General features: G+C 35.7%; 1 protein-coding gene across 2 annotated transcripts in view; it reads left to right on the top strand.

Moving 5' to 3' along the window:
• CTNNA2 (catenin alpha 2) overlaps positions 1 to 24,879 on the top strand; it is a 474,395-nt gene that overhangs the window by 129,206 nt on the left and 320,310 nt on the right. For both annotated transcript variants that reach the window (XM_082760174.1, XM_082760175.1), the window contains exon 7: positions 8,768 to 8,971. In XM_082760174.1, the coding sequence (XP_082616300.1) occupies positions 8,768 to 8,971 (204 nt within the window). The remainder of the gene's footprint in view (positions 1 to 8,767; positions 8,972 to 24,879) is intronic.

The raw sequence follows: 24,879 nt of genomic DNA, 5'->3' as shown, positions 1-24,879 counted from the left end.
GGACGTGGTATAGTGGGTGACATTAGTAGTAGGGTCTTGGGGGTCTTTTCCAACCTTAATGACTCTGTGATTCTATGATTCCAAGTTCCTGGAAATGCAGTTGTGGGATGTGCAAACAGCACTCTGATAGTGTAAGCACTGCTGAAATTCCAGTTATAGGAGTTTTGAATATGGCACCCTAAAATACTTAATACTTTAAATAATTGTAAATGTCTTGCTTGCATTTTGATAGGAACAAGTAGGGTAATCATCTTTCTGCTGTGAGGGTAAGAGTAAATATTGATCCATAAAAATTAATATTTCTGTGTTTGGAGCAGGGTTTGGGTTGTCCATGATGGATTATGAGTCAATGATAAAATAAATAAATAAAGTCTCTGACTTAGAAAGGGGGAGAAAAAAAAAAAGAGAGAAAAAAAATTGTTTTCCATTGATGAGAGAAGCCAATACCTGTCACCTTTTGTATTAATCCAGAAAGAAAATACGAAAACTGATAAGGCTGGTTAGCTGCCTTTCTCTTTGAGTTTTGTGTGTGTGTGTACACATAATAAATTGGCAAGTTCTGTATCTATCAATGGAATGAAATGAGATTGCATTTGTTAAAAATATATATATAGTCCCAGTTTTTTAACAGATGCTAATTCAAGCAGACACACCTTATACTTGATGTTATTTTATTGCTCCAGTGATTTATTGTTTCTCTGTGCAGACATTCACTTGTTTTTAAAGCAGCTCACCAGCAACATTCAGCTGTGTTACATCTTGAGCTGCTGTGCCTGTCACCCTTTAACTATCTGATTTCACAATCATATTATCTTGAATGAATATGGAAATTTCATTTATAAAGTGATTGATCTGCTAGAAAAGTGAAAGAGGTGGTCAAAATTATTTTTGTTTTTCCTATGTAAGGTATTTCTGTATTTAAGTTGCTGAAAATGCACCACATTTTGTTAGGATTTGAACAGAAAGCTTCCAGGCACAGTAAGTCAATCTTCAGTAACTTTTTAAAGAATTCAAGTCTAGCATTTGGGAGATGACTGCTTGTTATGAGAAACTGGTCCCTGTCCTCCAGGCTGTAAATGGAGTTCATAATTAATAAGTGGAATATCATAATGTACTTTTCTGAGATATGAATAATGTCTTGAAAATATTTTTCAGGGTTAGTGATTGCAGTGCTCTGTAAATGGAGCGAAATATCTAATATCTGTGTAATGGAAAAAATGGGTAGAAACGGAAGAGACAGCATACCTGAATACAAGAAAGGAATAACAAAGGACATTTTTTTAAAATTATTAATAAAATTAAGAGTAGTCCAAAGGTGACGTAAACGTAACAGACAGAAGGGATGCAGTATCATGTCATCATGAAATAACTACCTTTAAAATGTTGCTTTTTGGACAAATGACTATAGCAAATGGCCAACCTGGGAATGAATCTCTTAAAATGTTTATGCAGTCTCAATTTATTTGTAAATATGTTCTTCAGAGACGTGATTTGTGATGCTGGAAGAAAATGGACTAAATGTGAGCTTCAAAAAAAGAATTGAAATGTGTTTGTTTCAGAATTGAAGTCATAAGAAACAATTGCAAAAATGTACTGTGTGTCCCCCATAAGAAATTGAAACAGTGTCCAGGGGAGAAGAGTGAAATAACTATTTCTGCATAGCAGCAGTTATCTACTGAATTTAAATAAGACAGCCAGGTTCATGGAATGAATGGAATGGAGAGAACGTGATGCCAAATCAGATAATCTCATGTATGACTCTGAAATATACTTTGTTTTTCTTTTCACTTGTGGAGCTGAAGTGGCTTTCAAATTGCAGTAGTGCTGAGCTGATCATTTCACATACGAAAGCAATCCGGCTGCATCCCTGTATTTCAGGAGCTCCTGTTTGGTGAGGTGCTTTATGGCTCTTCCTTGGATCCCTTGAATGGGGAAAAATCCCAGAGTAGCCATCTTTCACATGTTAAGAAAACAGTAAACAACAGAACAAAGTTGTATATTAGAGAATATTTAAACATTTAATGATTCCAAAAAATGGGGAATGGCCATAATTCACAATTTTCCATGCAGGATGAGATAGTTGAGCAGCAAGAAACTCAAATTGTTTTATTCACCTGCTCTGGAAGTTCTTTCTGCTTTTAGTCTTGGTAGCTGGCTTTATGACATTTTTTGGTTAATGCTTCATCTGTGCCTGTGTATATATGGGTAAGAATGTGTGTTATTGTGGAAATGTCAGCTCCACCGTACCAGTGGCTGCACTGTGACAGGATTTTGGTATCAAATGTCTAGCAGGGACGCGACCTCTGTAAAGGGAAACACTGCTCCCTGTCAGCAGTGAGGAGCACGTTCATTCTTTTCCCTTTCAGCATTGAGAATGCCGATGAGCGTTTATTTTCTGTTTAAGAGCACCACCTAGTGGACTTCTTGATTTCTCATTTCTGTTGCTTTGAAACACTTTATCCCAGTTCTCCTGGGTAGTAAATTAGCCTCGTGGAAAGATTTTCCCAGTCAATAATGCCATTTGTAAGTTTAATGCTAATACTTCTTTTGATTGTGTTTTCTTTTCAAATACAAGTGCTTGTAATAGGCAATAATCAGGTTATTTGCAAAGCAGACTTTGTAGTGAACCCTCTTCCAAACAAATTTGTTAGAGACAGTGGAAACAAAAATGAAACACAGCGTAAGAATCCAATCAACACATACGTATATATGTCTATACATAACATAGATTTTCTCCAGCAATATAATTATTCCATCATTATTCAATGTATTGTGGGTTTCTTATTTTGTTGTTAATAATAAGTGTGACTAAATGATTATATCTAAAATATATTAAAGTTTTGTCAGTAGCTCAAAATTCATACTTAGTGAAACTATCCAATTAAAGTATACTCATTGCTATTTTGAGTGTGTTGATTTAGCACCTCTGAGATGCTTATATAACTCACACATAATAAAGGAACACCACCAATATTTCACAGAAGTAGTATCTCCATTTAGAGCAAGGAGTCGGGCAAGGCTCCTTGCTGTGTGGAGGTGGGATTGGAGCTGCTCCATGTGCCCCTGGCTCAGCTCATCTTCTACCTTCTTGACCTGAGCATTTTATTCATCAGACTTCTACAAATTTATTCATGCTATTTTCCCAGAAGAGATGTTCACTTATTTCTCTATTCTTTTAGCAAATCAAACTGGCTGATCCAAAGGTTCAGTGCTGGATCAGAGCGAGCAGGAGGAGGGTGTTTTGGGGGCTGGAAAAGGGGGACCTCCTTCACCCTGTGCTGTTAGAATCATAGAATCATAGAATATCCTGAGTTGGAAGGGACCCTTAAGGATCATCAAGTCCAACTCTTGACACCGCACAGGTCTACCCAAAAGTTCAGACCATGTGCCTAAGTGCACAGTCCAATCTCTTCTTAAATTCAGACAGGCTCAGTGCAGTGACCACTTCCCTGGGGAGCCTGTTCCAGTGTGCAACCACCCTCTCTGTGAAGAACCCCCTCCTGATGTCAAGCCTAAATTTCCCCTGCCTCAGCTTAACCCCGTTCCCGCGGGTCCTGTCACTGGTGTTAATGGAGAAAAGGTCTCCTGCCTCTCGACACCCCCTTACGAGGAAGTTGTAGACTGTGATGAGGTCTCCCCTCAGCCTCCTCTTCTCCAGGCTGAACAGGCCCAGTGACCTCAGCCGTTCTTCGTACGTCTTCCCCTCCAGGCCTTTCACCATCTTCGTAGCCCTCCTCTGGACACTTTCCAACAGTTTCATGTCCTTTTTGTACTGTGGTGCCCAGAACTGCACACAGTACTCGAGGTGAGGCCGCACCAGCGCAGAGTAGAGCGGGACAATCACCTCCCTTGACCTACTAGCGATGCCGTGCTTGATGCATCCCAGGACACGATTGGCCCTCCTGGCTGCCAGGGCACACTGCTGGCTCATATTCAACTTGCTGTCTACCACGACCCCCAGATCCCTCTCTTCTAGGCTGCTCTCCAGCGTCTCATCGCCCAGTCTGTACATGCAGCCAGGGTTTCCCCGTCCCAGGTGCAGGACCCGGCATTTGCTCTTATTCTGTTGCACTGTTCCTCTGTTGGTGTTGTATTTTCCAAATCTCAGCTGTGTGGCATCTATCTGAAACACAGCACAGTGGCAGATGAAAACATTTGTTTTGTCACTAAGCAGGAATTAAATATAAATAGCCTTGTTTGCACTTTTGAGGGATATAGACGTACACACATAAAACAAACCTGTGAGCACGCTGCATTTATTTTCACGGTTGTGCAGGCACTTCTCCAAAGAAACACATTAAACACTTCTTTATACAGTGTTGGCTCCCACGTTGTTCTGAAAAACTGGGTCCCTCACTATATTAGTGCTCCTTTTTACACAGTGACAGTTTTTCATGCTGCCTTGTGGTAGTGACATTGTTCCTGTCTAAGATATATATCATTTTTTTAATATATGTTTTTTAATGGCATTTGTCACTGCAGTTTTGGTTCCTTGTTCTGACATATTGTTTGTTTTGCAGTAGCATTGGCCTTGAAAAGTGTATTTTCATTGTGGTAAATCACCAAGAATCATGTTATGAAATGGTCCCTGCCCTGAAGGTTTTACATTCTAAATAGAGGAACCAATAAAGTGTGAAAAGAGAAATAGAGGAAAGAAGGTATCATTTGTCCAGTTACACAACAGATTAATACAAGAGTCAGTAAAGGACCCTCAAAGCCCTAAATCCCAATTAAATTTCTCTACTGCTGTGCTCTGCTGTTTATCATGGTATTTAATATATCACTTCAGTTTACTGGAATTATCTTAGATTTTCATTTTTGCAAAACAGTATTATACAGAGATTTCACACTCGAAATGTATTTCTGTTCTATCTAGGTTATTTCCTCCTGCAGAGCTCCAGCTATAATTGCAGTTGCTGTTTATCAGTTTTATGCTACTACATGAATATTTTTCAAAATTTACAGGTTTTTTTTTTTTTTTTTTTTTTTTTTTTCTTTCTTAGCTTCTCATATTAGATTCACACACTCCTGTCATTACACTCCCTGATAAAAAAAGTCTCTCTCCAGGGACATAACATCTCTTAGTTTTTCTTTCTATGTATTTTGGCATACTTGAGCAGATGCAGCAGAGAGACCTCAAGATGACAAGGGGGCTTTAGGACATGACAAATGGGGAGGTGCTGGCAGAGCTGGGAATTTTTCAGACTGCAGAAGAGAAGTTTTTTGGGCATGATCTTGTTGGCATTTTTCAGCTGCCTAGTGGGAGACTCATAGTAATGGGATGAGACACAACTGACACCAGGGAAATTCTATTTGAATATTAGGGGGAAAAAAAAAACAAAAAACAAAACAGAAAACACAAAGGTGATAAAACAGTGAAAAGAGGCAGAGAGATTTAGAAAATCTCTAAGGGTAGAGATTTAACAGCATGACTGGATAAAACTTAGAGCAATCTGGCCCTATGTCAATGTAGTCTCTACTTTAAGGAGCTGTTTAAAGCAGGTGACATCTGGAAGTGCCTTCCAATCTAAGTTACTCTAGGATTCTGACTTTTCATTAATGTAATATCCCACTCAAATATTTAACAGACTTCTGTAGCACAGTAAATAAGAAATTTATTTATTATAAACAAATATTTTGTAGGATACGGATGAAAAATTCATGAATGCAGTTCTTTTGTCCTCTGTAAGCTATGTTTTGATGGTCATAAAGGCCTCTTGATTTACAAAGAGTTCACAAATATCTTCCTTTTCTGTTTTTATTATTTTTTTATTTATTTACTGTCACGGTAAGGAAAGCTGGCTTGGATGAATTATAACTCTTAACAATCCACACTTCATTATGTAAAGCATAAATAGTATTTGAATGTAACTTGTACAGAACTTCCTAAATTTGTTAATGCAGTATGACATAACTGCTTGTGAAAATAGTGAGTTGGGTTTCAGTGATCAGAGATATTGGAAATGTTTGATCTGTGGCTTGTTCACACTGTAGGACAGCAAAGGATGGAAATAGTTTAGGAACATGTCCTTGGTAGGTCCTTGGCTCCCACAGAAGAATGTGGAGTTCCAGGTCTTCCAAAACCTCTAAGGAGAAAAATGGGATTTGTGACTCCCTGAGAGGTGTTTGAAAGTAAATGTGTAGGTAGGGAGCTTTACACTTTTGGATGTAAGGAAGAGGAGAAGTGAAACATTTATGAAAGAACTGGCTGCGTTGTTGTAGCTGAAACATGAAAATTACAACAGTGCTGTATAGAGGTTGCCTTGATCAACTTCATGGATTAAGAGGTTCACTACAAGTAGTAAAAGTTGCTTATCAGAAATCCTCTAGTCTCTAGTAAAGAGTACTTGCTATCTTTGATCATGACAAGTTCTAGGGTAATCAAAACCACAATTTTTCATCATTAACAGAAATATTGTATTTGAATAAGGGAACAGAAAATAATCTAAAAAATGCAGCTAATTATTGTTACACCTTTTCTTCTTATTGGCACAAATTGCTAAAATAGGTCATTTGATGCAATTTCACTCTTAATTAAATATGCTATTGTAAAGATGAATTTCCATAGCCGATTTCTAAAAATTGTAGTGCTTACGAACGTAAGCATGACAGTGAACTCTAAGTATTAACATTTGACTGAAAAGCACAGATACATAAATATGCATAGGCCTAACTCTCAGAGAAGTCATTTCTAATTTAGATGCTTGTAAAACTGCTCTGCTTACTGCTGTGAAACACAGACCCTAGAAGATATGTGCAAGATGTTATTTTACAATCTAGTTTATGCTGCATTTGTTTCTTTGAAGTCAGCAGTTCTTGGAGCTGGAACAAAATGATATCTGGTTAGAATTCTTCAATTTTTTCCTTTTTATTAAATAATAAATTTTAATAAATTTCCTGACATCCTTGCATTTGTTACTATCTAGCTGCTTTGCATTCACTTAGTTTACACATTTCTCAGAGATTTCTCAAGGATTTCTCATCCTTGTTCTGTGCAGCGTAATGGGAGGTTTTTTTTTTTTGTCTGTCGAATAATTAATTGAAAGTTTTATTGAGAACTAAGCAAATCTTTCAGGAAAGCCATACCTCGCTAAATTAAAGAAAACATATTGACTTGGAATCAGAATTTAGCCTAGAATAACTTTATTTGAACATCTGCTAATTCATAATACATGTAACTGATAAAATTTTCGGTGTTAAAGGAAGTTATTGGGTATATATCTTGTTGCTAAATCTCAATTTACGTTTTAATACACTATATGGTGTGTTTTCAAATTAACTGCAGTGTTTAGCTTGTGTCTGTTGATTGCTGTTGGCTATTTCAGCAAATAGACAAAAAAAAAAATTTCAGCAAATAGCAAAAAAAAAATGCTGTGAAAAATCAAATGGTTCATTAATAAAAAACTTATCTGCTTTAAAGTACTTGTGATAATTAAAAAACATATACTTTTTTTCAGATCTCTTTTATTCATATCATGTTTTATTTTCTTTTAAAACTCAGATAGGAATTGCACAGTGTAGAGAACATTTTTAAACAATACGTGGTTATGAAACCTATTTGCATGACTGCAGCAAAAGGTTACTGAATGCCATTGTGTTGCTAAGGTGCCCAGGAGTGGGAGCACAAGATTCTTTCTTTGTGTTTGTTACCTTGAACTACAAGGAGAGAAAAGCAAGGCAGAAGATAATCTACTGATGACTCAAGGCTCATAATATGACATGAGATTGTACACCGCTGGGGAAGAATTTGTGTATATTAGCCCTACTTGATATTTGGTAGCACATTTGATATTATAAAGTGTTTAGCAGTGATTGTAATTTAAGAATTCAAATGCTGTAAATAGAAGACAGTCTTGGAAAAAACAAACATTTTCTAGTGCAGCAAAGATATTTTGCTAACCAGTGTACTATCTGACTAATTAAAGATGTGTCTAGACTGTCTTCCTGTAGTGTAGTCTCAGAGTTATTCAACTAAATGATCCAGCACTTTTTCCCAATATGATGATGATGATGATGATAATGGCTTAGAGAAGCTTTTAGAAAAAGGAATTAAAAAGATGTTTCACATATTTACGTAACGTAGTGTTCTTGTAGTGTTATCTCCCTCTTTTCTGAGGGAAAATTCCCTCAATTTTTTTAATTTATTATTGTACTAATGTAGTAGCATTTTAGCAGTATAGTCTACTAATACAACTAATCAAAATGAAGGAATTAATAAACATAGAGATTATTCACCTTTTTTTTCAGTCATAAAAAACTTGCACTTCTAAAAAAAAAAAAAAAAAAAAAAAAAGGCTGAATATTTACACCTTTCAAATTAATTTCCTGACCAGTGAAAAAAAAAATCAGAAGTTTCAGAAAAGAACATTATTCATGACTTTACTGTACATCAAGATAAAATATATACGCACAATGTATACAGTTAGAGATACAAACATATTACATACATGCTTCTATAGTTTGTGTTATTTTGTTTTTCACTTATGATTCCAAAATTCATATTTGAGCCAGTTGTGCTATTCATGCCAGTAGTGTTTTGTAACACATATATACGCGGTGAATTATTTTCGTACATGCATTGGCATTTCATAGTTGCCAGATATTCCTTTGATATAGATTTTTCAGGAATTTGGTAGATAATTCATCCATATGAAAGATTAATACCCCATGAAGCTGCTGAAAAAAGACTTTTTTTTTTTTTTAAAAAAAAAAAAAAAAAGAAGCAGCAAGGTGCTGCTAATCTTCTCACTCCTGTTTTGTTTTTCAGAATAAAATCATTTTAGACCCCATGACTTTCAGTGAGGCCCGATTCAGACCATCTCTTGAGGAGAGGCTGGAGAGCATTATCAGTGGAGCGGCACTGATGGCAGACTCCTCGTGCACGCGAGACGACCGCCGGGAGAGGATCGTAGCCGAATGCAACGCTGTGCGGCAGGCCCTGCAGGATCTGCTCAGCGAGTATATGAATAATGTAAGTTACACAAATTTAGTATTGGCTTCTTTTCTGTAGATGTTTAAATTTTCCATATATAATATTCTGGCTTTAATTATTAAAAAAAAAAAAAATAAATACTTCTTCATACGGGGAGTAAAGGTAACACTATTTGAGTTACTTAATTTTTTAACGTGTTGCGAACTTATGACAGAACTTTGGTACAATTAGAAGTTCACAGGAATGTCTTTTGGTCTGTGAAGGAACTCCTTGCTCCCCATAGCTGTAGCATTGAAGTTGCTTCTTAGGTACTAAATAGCCAACAAATAATTATGTTGAGATTAAAATGAAACCTAACAGCAAGAAATGTCAGTGGGAAATGACCCAAGAAGAATTTTCCCTAATGAAAATGAATATATTTCATTATCAAAGTGATTTCCACTGTGCGATAATGGTCATTGCGTGTGCTTATTAGGATGATACCTGTAGATGCTCTGCTGTGTGGGTTAAACCACTGAAATTCTGTGCTTGCTGTTGGAGCTATTAAATATTCAGTTGCCCTGAAAGTAGTGAGTAATATTAATCAGTGTTGCTGCTCACACAAAGAGATGTCTGCAGTGTCTTTAATACGGCATCTTTATTCCTATGAAGGGATTCAAGAGATGTTGAATTGTTCAACATGGTGTTAACCTGCAGTGCATAACCTTTGTTCTGCCTAACTTATCCCAGAAAATTCTCTCCACCTAACGTATTAAAACTCATAAATACAACCCCTGTTTCCTGTGGAGGACATGTGAAGTCCTGAGCAACATCGACAACCTTTTTTAAATGGCAATTTAATGTTGCGAGAAATACAAGAAATGATATTTTCTTCCCTTCTAAAAACGTGGTAGTTGCCATTTGAAACAAGCAGTCATTGTACCTATGGTTGCCCCCTTTGCAACCCTTTGAGCACTGAAATATAACACTAACAAAGAGTCCTAAACTCTCTTTACAAACATACTTTATATGATCTGAAATATTTGAAAACAGGTATCTGAAAAAAAAACATTATTAGACTGACAATATGGTTTGCTGTTTCTTGTCTGTCATTGCTTGCTACCAGACTATAGGATTGCATATTTTGATCTTATTTTGCTGGAATTATTAAAACAATGTTCAAGGAGGAACCTTTAACATTGTTATTTACATCAGTACTCTTACGGTTACTTGGTAGACTGATACAAAGTAGTATCAATCATGCAAAATTCAGTCATATATTTATTTATATATATGGAAAATGACAGATCATTTCTGGCTTATGGTTGTTGATCAAATGTGCGTACTCCTTTGGTACTTGTTATGAGGTACAAAAAAAAAAAGTCAAATTGAATTTTCTGTGGTCATACTTTCCGGTTACAGACAATGAATTGCTGGGTATTGGCAATGTCATTTACAGCCATTTCTAGTTCAATCTTTCTCTGGTTTAAAACTGTTCCCTTCAAGTTATCTACGTCTATGATTTGGGGGTCAGAGTGGAGTTTCAACTGTTTGGCTGCCAAGTAGATAATCCCATTTACCATGTTAAGCATTTACACTGCAAAGATCTGTATAAATTGGTTGTGGTTTACGTTCTATCTTATGTTAAATTTCCATAGATTCTAAGTAGAATATAGAATGCAAAAGAACACACTCAGAATAGAGTTGTCATTCTTGAAGTTTCATTCTTGATCTGTTGTTATTGCACCCATGGATGGTATTCTAGGCATGAACGGGGAGGGTTATAGGCAGCTCTGAAATACAAGGTTGGCTGTGCAATGATGTGAGGTGGTTGTGCTGAATGCTAAAGGCAATGCAAAGAGAAAAATGGGGCTTTGCCTGATTTTGCTTGCAAGACAAGGAAAGAGCATCCAGCTAAACAGCATACGAACTTCTGCCTTTTAGGTAGTGTAGGATGTATATGAAAACTTCCTCGACCTGCAGGACTCTCCCTGTGAGCATCTCTTTCTTAGAAAGTGTATTTCAGAGAGTCATGGATGCTCTGTGCTCATGCAGGGCATTTTTAGTATGTCTGTCACCTCTCCTGACACTCCCTGCACCTGTGATCTGTGTTTGTCATTAGTTGCTTCACTAGCCTCTAGTAGATCAATATGCTCTGCTACACAGGAAAGTAAAATTTAGCACTGACAACAATGTTGTTTCTTCTATTCATCTACCCAGTCTTTATGGATCCATCACAGTCTAGTACATAGGTAACAATGTTCTTTGTTAGTTTTGTAAAAGGGGTGAAATCTCTCTATTATCAAAAGTTTTACTGAAGTAAGTTAAAACTGGTTTTGCAATTCAGAAAACTTAGATAGTCAAATGCCATAGGTCATCTTATCATTTGGTGAGGGAGACACAAGACTGGTGAAACAAAAATTCAAGATATGTGGCGTAGGGATAAGAGTCTTTAAAAAATATGGAAATACCCACTTTCAGAATGTTGGCAACCAAATCAAAAATATGAAAAAAAATATGTGAAAGAGCAGGATAGGGCAGATTTCAACTTAGAAGAGTAAAAGTAATGCTGTTTTTGCATTTATATTATTGTCTGTTATAAAGGACTGTCACAGTGATAGAAGACCTTGAAAAGACACGTCTGGAAAGGTGTTTTGGTTCCTCCTTCCTTCTCCTGAGATAAATGTTGGTTTATTCCATTTCCTACATATTGATTTAGATTTTTTTCAAGCTTTTTCCTATTCACAAATACTCAGATGTTCTGGTCCCAATTCAGAGGTTACTTAAGCAATTACTGTTGTAGGAGGTTTTTGAATTATTGTTACAGTAAAATTAGTCCCTAGGATCTTTACCAGTTCTATGAACAATTATGTATTTGTATAATACATTGCATTGATTGGAGTCTCACAGTGCATAAGCACTCAACAAGAACTTGTATGGAGATGAGATATAAACTGTTTCATTATCGTTTGTGTATCTTGTAGTAGATATCTATTAGTACATATGTTCCATTTGTCTTATCACTAGCTATGTCAAAACATTTTCCCAGCATGGTATCTGTTATTTCCATGCTGAACTCAACTGAACTTTAAAATTTTTCATTTCTGGGAAGTGGGGGCAGAAGGAATCTCAGTCTGCTAGTCTAGATATGACATTTTCCATCTCTCAGAACATCAGAGTTTTTTTCCTCTGCATTCTTAGGTATCTGTAATAAAAATGATCATTTATTAAATTACATTACTAGTCTTCTGTCCTGCAGAGGACTAAATACAGCTCTGCAGAAGCTCTTAATACAATTGCTTTCCATTTATCTAAATGAAAAAAAATGTTTAGCGGATGGTTAGCTCTGATTGTGGTCTATTTTTTTTTTTTTTCCTCCTGATTTTCTCTTGTGGATCCTTCGTCCTTTGTATTGCAGACTGACAGGGAGCAAAAATCTTAAAAATAAATAAATAAATAAATAAATAAAATAAATAAATTATATATATATATATATATATATATATTTCTAGCTCTTAGTATTAGAAGTACACTGGCAAATTGATGTAAATCAGCTCTGGGTACCCTTTCCAGCAAGCATGAGGGTGTTGCTGTGTTGATGTCTGGTTATGATGAGAAGGGAAGAAAATAGTATCTTTAGAAAAATATGCTTAAAAAAGATGCTTTGAATACCTCTGACATCACTGGTTTCAGTGCCAAAAAGAGGCAGACTGTGAATTTCGGCTTGCTGTGGAGTATCCAAGACAATTTTGGAAAGCAGTTGACAAGTGAGTAAGCCACGACTGTTCAAGACCTCTATAATCACTTGAATCCTGGCTTGGATGAGTACAAGTCCACATTTGAAAAGACATTTCCCATCTGTTCAAACACCAGGTTATCTTCTCAAACCTTTGGGCTTGTTCTTAGGCCAGCTTTCATTCCCGTACCTTCACTGGCCTGGGACCTCATGCTCCTGCTCTCACCTACAGCTAGCATTTCAGAAGAGCTTGGGATTTGCTCTAATTGGATTAGGGTTTTGGGGTGGAAAACAATTCTTTGTATGCAAATGGAATGAACAGCCCTTTCTGAAGTCCTTGTATTACTATTTAATGTGTAGGTGTAAGATCCAGAACTCTACAGGCTAGGCTTGTTTTTGTTTATATTTTACTGATATTACCATAGGAATAATGTTGCTTTGTGTTTGCTATTTTTAATCTTGTTCTGTAAAGTTACTCCCCATTTCTGACTTCTGTTCACTGTAGCTGAGGTGTTACAGGCTCTGATTCCTGTTTCCTGCAGAGAAGAAAATGTCATATCTTGAAGATGCAAAATGTAAGAAAACAGCAAGAGTAAACACAAGTGTACTGTCAGCTTTTCTTCACAGATATATCAGTAAAAAGTTTGAATTGCTCAAAGTAGAATTGTAATGCTGCACTACATGAAAATGAAATGTCCTTAAAGGACAGCTAAAGTTATTGTGCTTGATTGGAGAATGAAAAAAACATGATAGCAAAGGGAAATCTATAAACTCTCAAGATAGTGTCAGCTCCCGTATTTAACAGCTCCATCTGAATTCATATTTAAAAGAGAAAAGTAATAACTCGTGAGTAACCTTGCATAAGGTTAGTCCGGGCGACAGTGAGCAGTAAATTACAGTTATGAGGCAGAGCGATGTCCGTAGCTGTCCGGAGATGAGCAGCCAGGGCTGAGTGACAGGAGGCTGGCTGCTGAGTCACCAGGATCTATTGACGTGGGCATAACCATCTTGGCAGGACAGGTACCATTGTTGAGCTCCTGTTTTTTTGAAGCATTTCTATAAAAGAATGGCTTGATTGAAGCTCCAGACTGTTTCAGGCTGGAAATAAGCTCATTTACTATTCACTTTGCTCTTTTGGAGGTTATACAGGCAGTTTTGTCCTTCTTAACTTGGAAGAAACAAGTAGAAACACAGTAGTTATGACCGGAGGAGTAGAATATATCCCCAAATTTGCAATTATTTTATGATGTGCCATAGCATTCCTTCTCAGTCACTTTAGGCTTTGCATTTATGCGTCCCCCCTGAGTGCCTCGACTTCTCCTGCCTGTACATAAATCTCTGTCTGAGTCTGCTACCTGTAATATAACTTCAAAAGAATTCAGCCACATTTTAAGGAACCTTCTGCATCTTCTTTTTTGATGGTATCATCAAGCCCCCATAGGGATGTGTAGTATTTTTATGATGGTTTTACAGAACTGCTGCACCGCTGAGGGTTTTTTTTTCTTAAACTGTTCATTCTGGTATATTTTTTTTTTTGTTGTTGTTGTTTTGTTTTTTTCAGGTCCATGTTCAGCGTTTCTTTTGTTTTTTTCCTAGCAGATCCAGGGAACCACAATAATGTTTGTCATCAAAAGCCACTTCAATAGAAAAGCCCTGTGTAAAAGTGGAACTTTATAGTGCAGAAATGACAAATAGGCTAACAATTTCCCTTAACTTTTGGCTTTGCTGGTCATGAAATAACACAGCCCTGTGGTGTTTCATCTGTTTGGAGCTAGTAGGTTTTCAGATCCATTTGTGGGAGTAAATTCAGTTTCTGAACTGCAGTACTGATAGCTTTGGCTTGGTGGTGTGTCCAATGGAAAAGTTTTTATAGGTACCTACAGTATGCTTTGTGTCTGTAAAGCAAGACTGTGATGTGCCATTGGGAAAGCTTTGTGTCTTCTGTTAAAATGAAAATAAAGCAAATGAGATTTTTGGAATCCGAAGCTGAATTGATATATTAGGTTGAGTGATGTTTCTGAGTTATTAGGAGGAAATTCATCACTCACATGGTGAGGCCCTGGCACAGGTTGCCCAGAGAAGCTCCATCCCTGGAGGTGTTCAAGGCCAGGCTGGATGGGGCTTTGGGCACCCTGATCTAGGGAGTGCTGTTCCTGCCCATGGCAGGGAGTTGGAACAAGATGATCTTTTAAGGTCCCTTCCAACCCAAGCCATTCTATGGTATTTTCTATGATATTTTCTATTTTACAGTTCTATGATATTTTCTGTTTTCCCTCTAAATTATCGTGGAAATTTTGAAAAAACTTGAAGGGTTTGGGGGAGGAAGGGAGTGGAAAGGTCTAAATTAAGGTACATTCCAGTGCCTCTACAAGTTCTTTTCCTTATTATCACTTCATTGTTTTTCCATTATGATGTCAACTACATTTTTAAGGGTCTATTTACTACTATACGTGCTCGTTATTGGAAACCATATGTTGAGTATTTCCATAACTGAGAAGGTGAACTTTCCTGCAATTGCAAGGAAAGTACAGATTTATGTTCACAGAAATCAATTTTTTAAAAAGTAATAGATCAATATTAAGGTATTTAAGTCATGTTGGATGTTAGTCATTTACATTTAAAAGTTTTGACATTTCCACACTAAAGAAAAATCTGTAATAATGTTACAGTATTTGTTTAATTGTAATGTTTGACTGGTAGAGGGTGTATTAATGTTTGTACAAAGATGTAGGATTTCTTTCAGTTTAATTCCCTCCTCTTTAAAGACTCTGTGCATCTCCTTTATTCACTGCACTACTTGTACTGGAATTAACTGGGCAAATATGGAATTGTGTTGGTTTGACTATTGAACTGAAAACTGGGAGAAAAGAATGAAGTGGGACAGAATGGCATGGGCTCAAAAGCCATGGGGAAGATGGTTTGGGATTTCATTTTGATGACTTTTTTTTTTTTTTCTATTTAATATATATATATATTTGATTTTGTTTTGTTTCTAACCAACCCAAATTTTCCTATAGAATGTGAGTTTTTATTTCCTACATGCCATGGCTTGGAGAATGTGATTTAGTAAGTGTAGCCCAAATTATTAATACTTGGCCTCCAGAAAACTTTTTTTTTTTCTTTTTTTTTAACAACTGTGTTTATTATCCATATTTGTTCTACCTCACGTAACTACACATGCATGCTATACTTCTGACACCTTATCAGAGTATGTGCCCCTTTTAAATTCAGTATATTCAAACAAAAAACATTTTGAAAAAAAAAGAGCTTTACATTTTCTCCTACTGAATGAAATGTTACGACTCATTTTATTTTGCGTTAATTAGTTTTGATTTTTCTGAAGTGTGTTCTTACAGAAGTAATGACTTCTGCATCACTGCTTTTAATATTCTGGAAAGCACAGTGGTAATGTTTGTGAGACTTAGGCTATCTGAAAATAATGTCGTTAAAGCTATTTGTTCACCTGTAGAAAAGGCCTTTATCAATTTTGAGTATACAGCATGATTCATAACTTTTTTGTTTTTTCTTTGCATTGAAGTTAGCATTTATGGGTCATTAGTTTGTTATTTTTCCTTGTCTGCAAGTCAGCATCAGTGAGAAAGTAGTTTTTCATGCATTTTAGACTATACCAGTAGCAATATGATTATTATCCCTATGTACATGGTTTTTGTTTTTTTTTTTTTGTGTATGCATCTTACTTTTAATGTTCGTGTAGTCCATATATATATTGTTGTGTGGTGTATGCTTTTGGATGCACAGTAAAACATGCAGAATATTTTCAGTGTTATTGGAAATTCACTAAAATAAGCACAGACCTAATGAAATTAGTGAGTGTTCAGAAACCCACGTCAAAACTCTGTCTCTTGAAGGCTCCATAAGATCTTCTGTTCACCTAAATGATTTTTATTTTTATTTTTTAATATTCATATTGTGGCCAAATTTTGGTAATCATGTGGAAAACCTGAAGGCATCAATGGAAACATAAACAGTAAATTAACTGTACACATTTGTTTCTCTTTCTTTGAGATCTGATTATTCTGCAGCTGAGCAGAGGAGGGAGTAGCTGCAAAGATGCCTTTGGGTTCCATGAGAGTGCAAGTGCACACCGGCAGTGTATTCTTGGTAAGGGCGTTTGTGTCCCAGGTTAGGAAATGGGTCTGTGTCAGTTCTCTCAAGCATTGCCAAAATCTGATGTAAATGGTATTAAATCTGTGATATGCTTGAAATCAGCTTTGAGCAGTGTGAGCAGTCTTTCCTACTTCTCATTACAAGTCTGTAGAAGTCACATGCGAATGCTGAAGGGATAGAGGATGTGAAGGGAAACTGGTCCTGTCGAGTACCATACAATAGCGCCAAGGCAAACTTTTCCCCCAGGCAAAGGAGACAACTCGTTGTATTAATGTTACTACGGTGTTTACACTTCTTTTAGCAATCAAAACTACAAACCCAAGAAGATATTAGCATCCACTAAGCTCTGCCATATGCACACTGCATTGGTTTGTATTATCCATTTTTTATTTACACAAGGAATGTTTTTGCAGATAAGAGCAATGCACTGAAGAATTTGTATAATTTGGAGATGTCCAGAAGAGGGCACACTTGCCCTCTCCAGCTTTGTTTTCTACATAGCTGAAGATCTGCATTCTGATGTGGTATAGCTGTAATCAAAGAAAATGTAATAATATACAAAATGAAGAGGTTACTTTTTAGCAGTTAAAGGAAAAAAAAAAAAAGATTCAAATGGCTATTTGAGGAAAAGATATATATATACATATATACATGTATTTAAATCAAATTAATAATAAGTGCATTAATTATCCAGTAGAAATTGGGTGTTAAGTTCTACTTGCGTTTTTGAAATGCATTGATATATTTATATTTCAGTAGCAAATTTGGCAGGCAAGGGATAAGAGCCTCCCATGCCCTTTTGGCATTATTTGAGATGTATGATGCAAAGCTCAAGAACACACGCAAAACAATAAAGGCTAATTTATGAATCACTTTCTAAAACAGTCGTATATGATAAAATGTGATGAGATATATCCATGTGCACTGGGCTTTGACATTTGACCTGGTAAATTATCTTATGGCTTCTGAAATACAGTAGAGCTGTGAGGACAGATAATGTCTCATGACCTGGTAACTTATTGCTTTTTCCAGAATTCTGTATTAGCCTGACTCCGGCAGCACGTGTAGTTCATTTTTGTATTTGGCCTTGAGAAATGAAAGAAAAAATAAGCATCTCTACTGTAATCAGCTCCCTAAACCTTCCATAGTGAAATAATAGAAAAAAAAAGGGCATTTATTCATTTCTTTAAGAAGGCTGAGCTGGAGGAATAAGTACTTTCTGTATTGGTTTGGATTATTTATTTATTTTTCAATTTTGAATATTGATCCAATTTTCATAATGTTTGGATTTTTTTTCAGAACCTCTCCTTTTAACAGATACAGCAACTAATTTAAAAATATTTTAGCATGCATTTGGCTTCAACACAATGGAATGAAACATTCTGTGAAATTGATTTATTTATAATAAAGCTTTGAGCTTATGTGCTTTGTAAAGTAAGCTATGATTAAGCTTAGGGTAACATATTGACTACATATTTTCACAATGCATATGTTATGTAGGTTGTTTATATGTTTGTCAGTTTAATTAACAGATATCTTGACCGATTCTTTCATTTGTTAGGCAATTGTTTTTAAAAAGAAACTGAGAGACTGAAAACCCAGATGGATGCATTACAGTACATGACAATGTTGGAAATTGTTTCAGGCGCTTGGTAAAGCTTTGAGTTAAGTCTACAAGTTATAATTTCTCTTTAATGGAAATTCTTCCAATTTATGTTGAGGATTGGCTCATATCTTTACTAACATCACTTTTTTTTTTTTTTTTAATTCTAATGAAACTTCAAAAGACAGATCCCCAAAGATCCCCAAGAAACATCCCCAAAAGAAAAGATCCCCAAAAGACAGAAAGACAGTTCTGGAGCTTTAAGTGGACAGTGACTGAGCTCTTTCTGACAGCATCTAAAATACCTTGGGGCTTGATGTGTAGTAATCTAGTTACTATAAGGCTGTCAAATTCATTGCCAAACCGTACTTGAATCCCAGGATCAGATAAATTAGATTTTAATTGGGTTTTAAGACTAAGCCAAATAAGTAGATAAGGTAGAATTAACCAGAGACATATTAATGTAATGAAATCTTTGGTTCTCTTAAACCATTGTGTTAAACATTGTACAGATTCTTGCTGAAAAGAGCCAACATGGTAGAGTAGAAAGAGATTGACAAATCTTAAAAGAGGTAAGACAAATGATGGTATCTAATGTACTCAAACACATAATAATAACCACATTATTTGGAACACCAGGAATGCACAAAACTAGTTAACATTTTTTTTTTATATTTTTTTGTTATATTTTATTGTCACATTTTAAGGGGAGAAACATTTCTTGTCAGAAAGAACAGTCAGACATTGGAACAGGTTTGCCAGGGAGGTGGTGGAGTCATCCCTGAGGAAAGGGTTGGATGTGGTGCTCAGAAACATAGTTTAGTGGGTGATAGTGGTGGTAGGGGAATGGTTGGACCAGATGATTGTGGAGGGCTTTTCCAACCTCAGTGATTCCAGGATTTTGCATGGAGAGCCAGCACACAGTTAATCCAAACATTTGACTGCAAGCATTTTGTCAGTGTGAATTTAAATTAAAAGTTATGAAATGAAATGTTTAAAAGCCAAGCATAAAGAAGTTAATGCTTTGCAATTTCACATCATGGTTTAACTGATGAAATATATTTTGAAACAGAAAAACAGAGACAGTTTGTTTGTTTATTTATTTATTTTTGCCAGAAGCTAACAAGGAACTTCATTTACTGAAGCCTGCTCAGACCTTAAATGAACAACCATTTTATTTATTTCTTCAAGCAATTGTTTCTCCTTTCAATGTAAATAAATAAATAAGTGAATGAATAAATAAAAGGTATGCCTGATTGAGAGTGTGCAAGACTAGACTTGCAAAGTACATCTACATCCAACCATTTGTGTATACCAAACAATAAAACTTGAAGGCTCATTAGCCTGGAATGACCCAACTGTGTTTTATGCATAGGGGTCATTTCTTTACTAATGAGCCTCTAAGCCAGATGGCTAACCCCACAGTAGTCTAACTGCATTAGTGTGATTTAGATTTTTAGGCAAATTGCTTTTTTTTTTTTTTTTTTTTTTTTTTTTTTTTTTTTTAACAAACAGGAGCTACTGGCCCTGCTGAGGTACAGCTTTTGCTAGAACTGTGTAAAACACAGTGTTTTTGCCTTAGAAGATAAATGGTTAAGGTGAACTCTGCATCATCTTCCAATATATTTACTAATTTGTAATACCCTCGCTGTTCTGGTCAGGAAGTTTTTTGACTGCCTTTATCTCTACTGGATTTTGTTTCAATAAAAAATCAAATCCACTCTAACTGCCTCGTGTCTGAGTGTGTATGAAAGTGGTTGTGTATAAACTGTGGAAGAAGAATGACTCTGCACAGGTGTGACAGTGAAAGACTACTGTTGGCTTTTTAATGTCTTCCAGAATTTTTGGTTATTCTTATATATTCTTATATAACCTTCTTCAGGTATAAGGAACCTGAGCGTTGTGAATTCCCTTTGGTCAGTTGAAAGAGTTTGACACATTCAAAACACCATATTTTGAGTTGATTGTTTTTGAGGGATGCTTTTCTCTCAGCATGAACTAGAGTCCTCATGACAAGTTTGTAAATAAGACATGAAAATGTACACAAACAGGCCTTAAGAGAGGAGTTTAAGGGCAGTTTGCAAATGGAAAAGTCAGCAAGGGTGTCCTGCAGATGGTTTTGGAAGAGTGTGTCAGACATACTGTACAAATGATCCCCTATGTCTTTTCAGCAATCCCGTATGTGAAAGAAATTTTGATGTAGCAAATTTAGTGCCTGTTCACAGTGAGTAACTTCAAATGATGATTTGCTCATACCTTGTGGGATTTGCGGTGATGTTAAATAATTGTGTATGGGTTTTCAGCACTGAAAATTGTTCTTGAAAGAAGGTGGCTGCATTTGAAGGGAAGAGGATGTAAAAGGGATCAGATATACGTGGCTTACCATCTAAGCTCTGATAATGGTCACAGAAGAGTGTAAGAACCTGACAAACATATTGTGATTGTGATTCTTTGCAAATTTATTCTCTCTGCCTCGAGCAATTTATGGTTCAGGGAGTTCCTGAACTGAAGTTGATCTTCTTTTGTTGAGAAATGAATAACTGAGGATCCTTACTTAAATTGTCTGTAGAGCATTAAGATTTTTAGAGATATACATAGGTCTCTGGAATATCTATTTTTTAATCATTTTGTCCTTTTTGCCCCCTTTAGTTTTGCAAATTGTTTAGTCCAGGATGTATAAGGAAGGAGAGAAATATAAGTACTATTACCTTTGGTAGTTTTCTTTGTAGGTATTTTAAATTTTAACTGAATAATTTTTTTTAGACATAATCAACTTTACCTGTTGTTGTTTTAAATCTTGAGTACTGAAACAAAACTCATTGTGGCCTTTCAACGTATCAAGTCTAATACATGGAGATTTGCTTGCTTTTCTGTGTGCTATTGGTTTCCAACTCTACCTGCCTCTTTCTAGCTCCAGTAACTTCCAAAGTAATGTGATAGCAATGTGATTTTGTGTGTTGGGGAAACCTGCCTAAAATTAGCTGTGAAGATGCAGAGTGGAAGATGGTCTGGAACGTTGTGTGGTCTTATTTTGTTCTTCCTAAATAAGCTGTGTCCTGGTAGGAAGGGCAGCATCTTCAGGTGCTCCTGATCTCATAGCCGCATTGAGTGATCATGCAGACTTGGCCAATGCACTTTTCTTTGTCAGAAAATATTGGAAAATGTTTAATAAAGCTTTGCTTCAGTAAAAAGGGTTTTGCTATAATCGGTCAGACCCCAAAATGTGCAAGATAACAACTATTTTCCGTAAAAGGAGGAAGAAAAGCAGTCAAAACATTAAAAAAAAATAATTTTAGATGTGAAAGCAAAAGAAAATCTTAATACTGTTGTGATTTCCCAGTGCTCATAAATTTCTCTTTAAGAACTAGGACACAAGTCATTTTCTGATGGAGATACTAATCACAGTGGAAGAGAAAAGGTGTTTTTTTGTTTTATCCTGATTTGAGTTCATATTTCTGAGTTCACGTTTCTTGATATATTAGGATGTGTGTGCGCGTGTGTGTTTCTCACATTTCTAGCTTCTTTTTCTTTAACCAAAGCCAAATGAAGTCTCTCACTGAATATTAAGTGTTGGGTAGAAAGTTGTTTTCAAATCTGTCATTACTTTTAAGATTTATTTTTTGAAGATTAAACTACTTTCTAATTGAGAATGTGAATCTGGTCTCTGAGTCATACCTTAATTTGTAGTCTGGGAAACGTAAGTGGTATTTTTTCTCTTTACTTTGTGTTGCTAGACATAATGACAATAATATAACTGTTGTTTTTTCTTTTTTTTTGTCAATCCATATAATTAAATGACTATGAAAACTAAAGAGCATTCCATTCACTAAAGAGTGGTTACACGTTTACTGCCATGTAAGCAAAATTGTAATAACAAAATGATAGAGCATCATATACTATGTACATTTTTATTTGTTAATAACAATTTTAAAATGATAAATACTTTTCCTTCTGTAAAATTCCTACTGAATCTCTTGAGAATTCAGCAGCACTGTAAATGTAATCTGCAGTTCTTTACAATTATAGTTTAAATAGACCAAGTCTAAAGGGAGTCTGCCTATTTGATTTTCAAATTTGCATCACTTAAAATCCAATCAGACCAACTGTTCAGATTTTTATTAGATATGAAATACACGAATGGGTTCAACGCCATACTATGTATAGCAAACACATACCTTGTTTTACAGCATGGATTATCTAACTTGTTACTTAGCATGTGGTTCGACCTTCAGCCCACAAAGGCTGCATACTGACTCCTTGAATAGTTACTGTATTAAACCCTTCGATTTTCAGTGACTGGTATTTTATAGGCCAGCAGACTGCATTTGATTTTGTGAATTTGCTGTAACATATTGAGTTTAACGGATTTATGCAGGAATGTAAAACAAAAATAATACAGCAGGCACTCAGAATTTTAGAACACAAGGGCATTAGGCTTGCAGATGGCTGATATCGATAATGACATTGAATAATTTAGTATGGAAGGTAATCTGGTTTTGACAGAATGCATTAACATTTAGCCAATACGTACAGGTGTTTGGGTAGTGATCTGCATGGTCTCATCTAAGGGAGACTGTGGTAGCGATCTGAAGTACAGCATTATATTCTCCTTGACTGTGCTTAAAGAAGGAGGATCTATTCAGAGCATGCTAAAATAGATTTTAAAGACACTCAGTACTGCAGTCTGTAAAATCTTTTCTCACTGTGTGGCATCCTTTGTTAATTTTGATCATGGGAGAAATGGAGGAGTGTTTGTTTAATGCTTTGATTATAGCTGTTCATTGCAGGGTGGGCCTAAGAAAACAAGTAGGGAAAAGAAAACAAACAAACAAAAAAACAACAAACAAACAAACAAACAAACAAAAAAATAACCATTAAAAAGAAGAGGTTTCTCTCCTCTGTTTATCTATTGTGTTAAAAAATGGCCTCTGCCTTTTCCATCCAAATTCATAATGATACACTCCAACTTTATGCCATGGAAACATTTTTAAAATACGGTAGACATAATGGTATTCTTGGTAGTTCAGAATTTGAGGGGAACAATCAGATCAGGAACAGCTTACTGGTGTTCAGATCAGCTGGCAGAAGCTGTTTGAGTTGTATTAGGTGGGTGGTATGTGCATCACAGGAATAAGTTGTCATATTTTTGCGGTTATGATCCCATAACACATGCACACTCACACACGGATCATAGATCATACTAGTTTGTTTTACTTCAGCCTGAATTCAGATTACCACCACCATTATTGTTCTTAATCATGTTTGGAAGATAGTAATCAATTTTCTCCAACTGTTCAATAAAATAAATTTCTCTAAAATCCATATTAATAATGTGCACCAATACAATACTTTAAGGAGTATTCACAATGACATCAAGTAATGAGTATACGACATGGATGATGATCATCATTTTTATTAAATTTAAGCTTAATATTTTTTTCAGGCAAATTGTGGATATTTTTTGCCTTGGTGGAACAGTTTGAATATTTGAGAAGATGGGGAACAAAACAGTTCCACAGGATGTATGCAAATGGTAACTTTTTCAGTGGTTTTGGGTGGCCAAATGTAGTGCTTGAGCCATGAATCTCTTGCAAGCCATGAATTTCTCCCTGGTTGTACGTCATCATCAGCAGAGCTGGGCTAATCTACAACTCCACCTTTTGGCAGAAACAAGGCATGGGGAGCTTGCTGAAGGAGACATTAGGGTTTGACTTCAAATGGGACCTTTTGTAGGCTAGATCATTTTTTGTGACCATTTAAACACTGGTTGAATCCCTGACTGTTATTATTGAACCCAAATAAGAATCTGATGAAAGAAAGGGAGGGAGCTTTGCTTTTAGTAATGCATAGTATGGGAGTTTAAATTGAGTTAAACTTGCAATTTGCTGCATCTTTTTTTTATTTTTCTTTTCTTGCCTATTCCAAAAATCAATACATTTTCTGAAAGAACTGAACACCAGGTAGAGCCAAATGTGGAGAATTTCAGCTGAACAGTTTTCAATATCACGGGAAATTGAAAATTAGAGAATACAAGGGGAAGAAAACTTAATACAGTTAGCACTCACTATTTTTATAAAATAGACGATAAGTATTATGAATGCCAAGAATATCCTAACCATCATATTGATTTTCTAATGTTTTTTCCTGACTCTGGTATTGCAGTGCAGTGACATTTCATTACAACCAATGGAACTATAATAACAGAAGTGCAACACCAGCTGATGGAAATAAAATTAAATCTATCTTCAGTAATAAAGAAGTGACATCCACCAAGAATAGAATACAAACCAGTTTTCTAGTTTTATAATGTTCAATTACAACAATCTATAAATAAAAAGTAGGTATTCGTTGTAGCAATACTTCTTGTATAGCAGCTAAAAGTCAGATACTGTAAATTCTCTTCGATTCTCTACAGAAAAGTTCCTCAAACAAATGCATATGCATGTACATAATTTCTCCTTTACTAGAAAGCTACACGATTGTTAAATTTGCATTCTGCAA

The sequence above is a fragment of the Aythya marila genome (assembly GCF_965140915.1).
Source record: "Aythya marila genome assembly, chromosome: 4".
In the NCBI taxonomy this organism is placed as follows: Eukaryota; Metazoa; Chordata; class Aves; order Anseriformes; family Anatidae; genus Aythya; species Aythya marila.
Note: the sequence above shows the minus strand (reverse complement) of the source record. Positions and strands in the feature narration are given on the sequence as shown.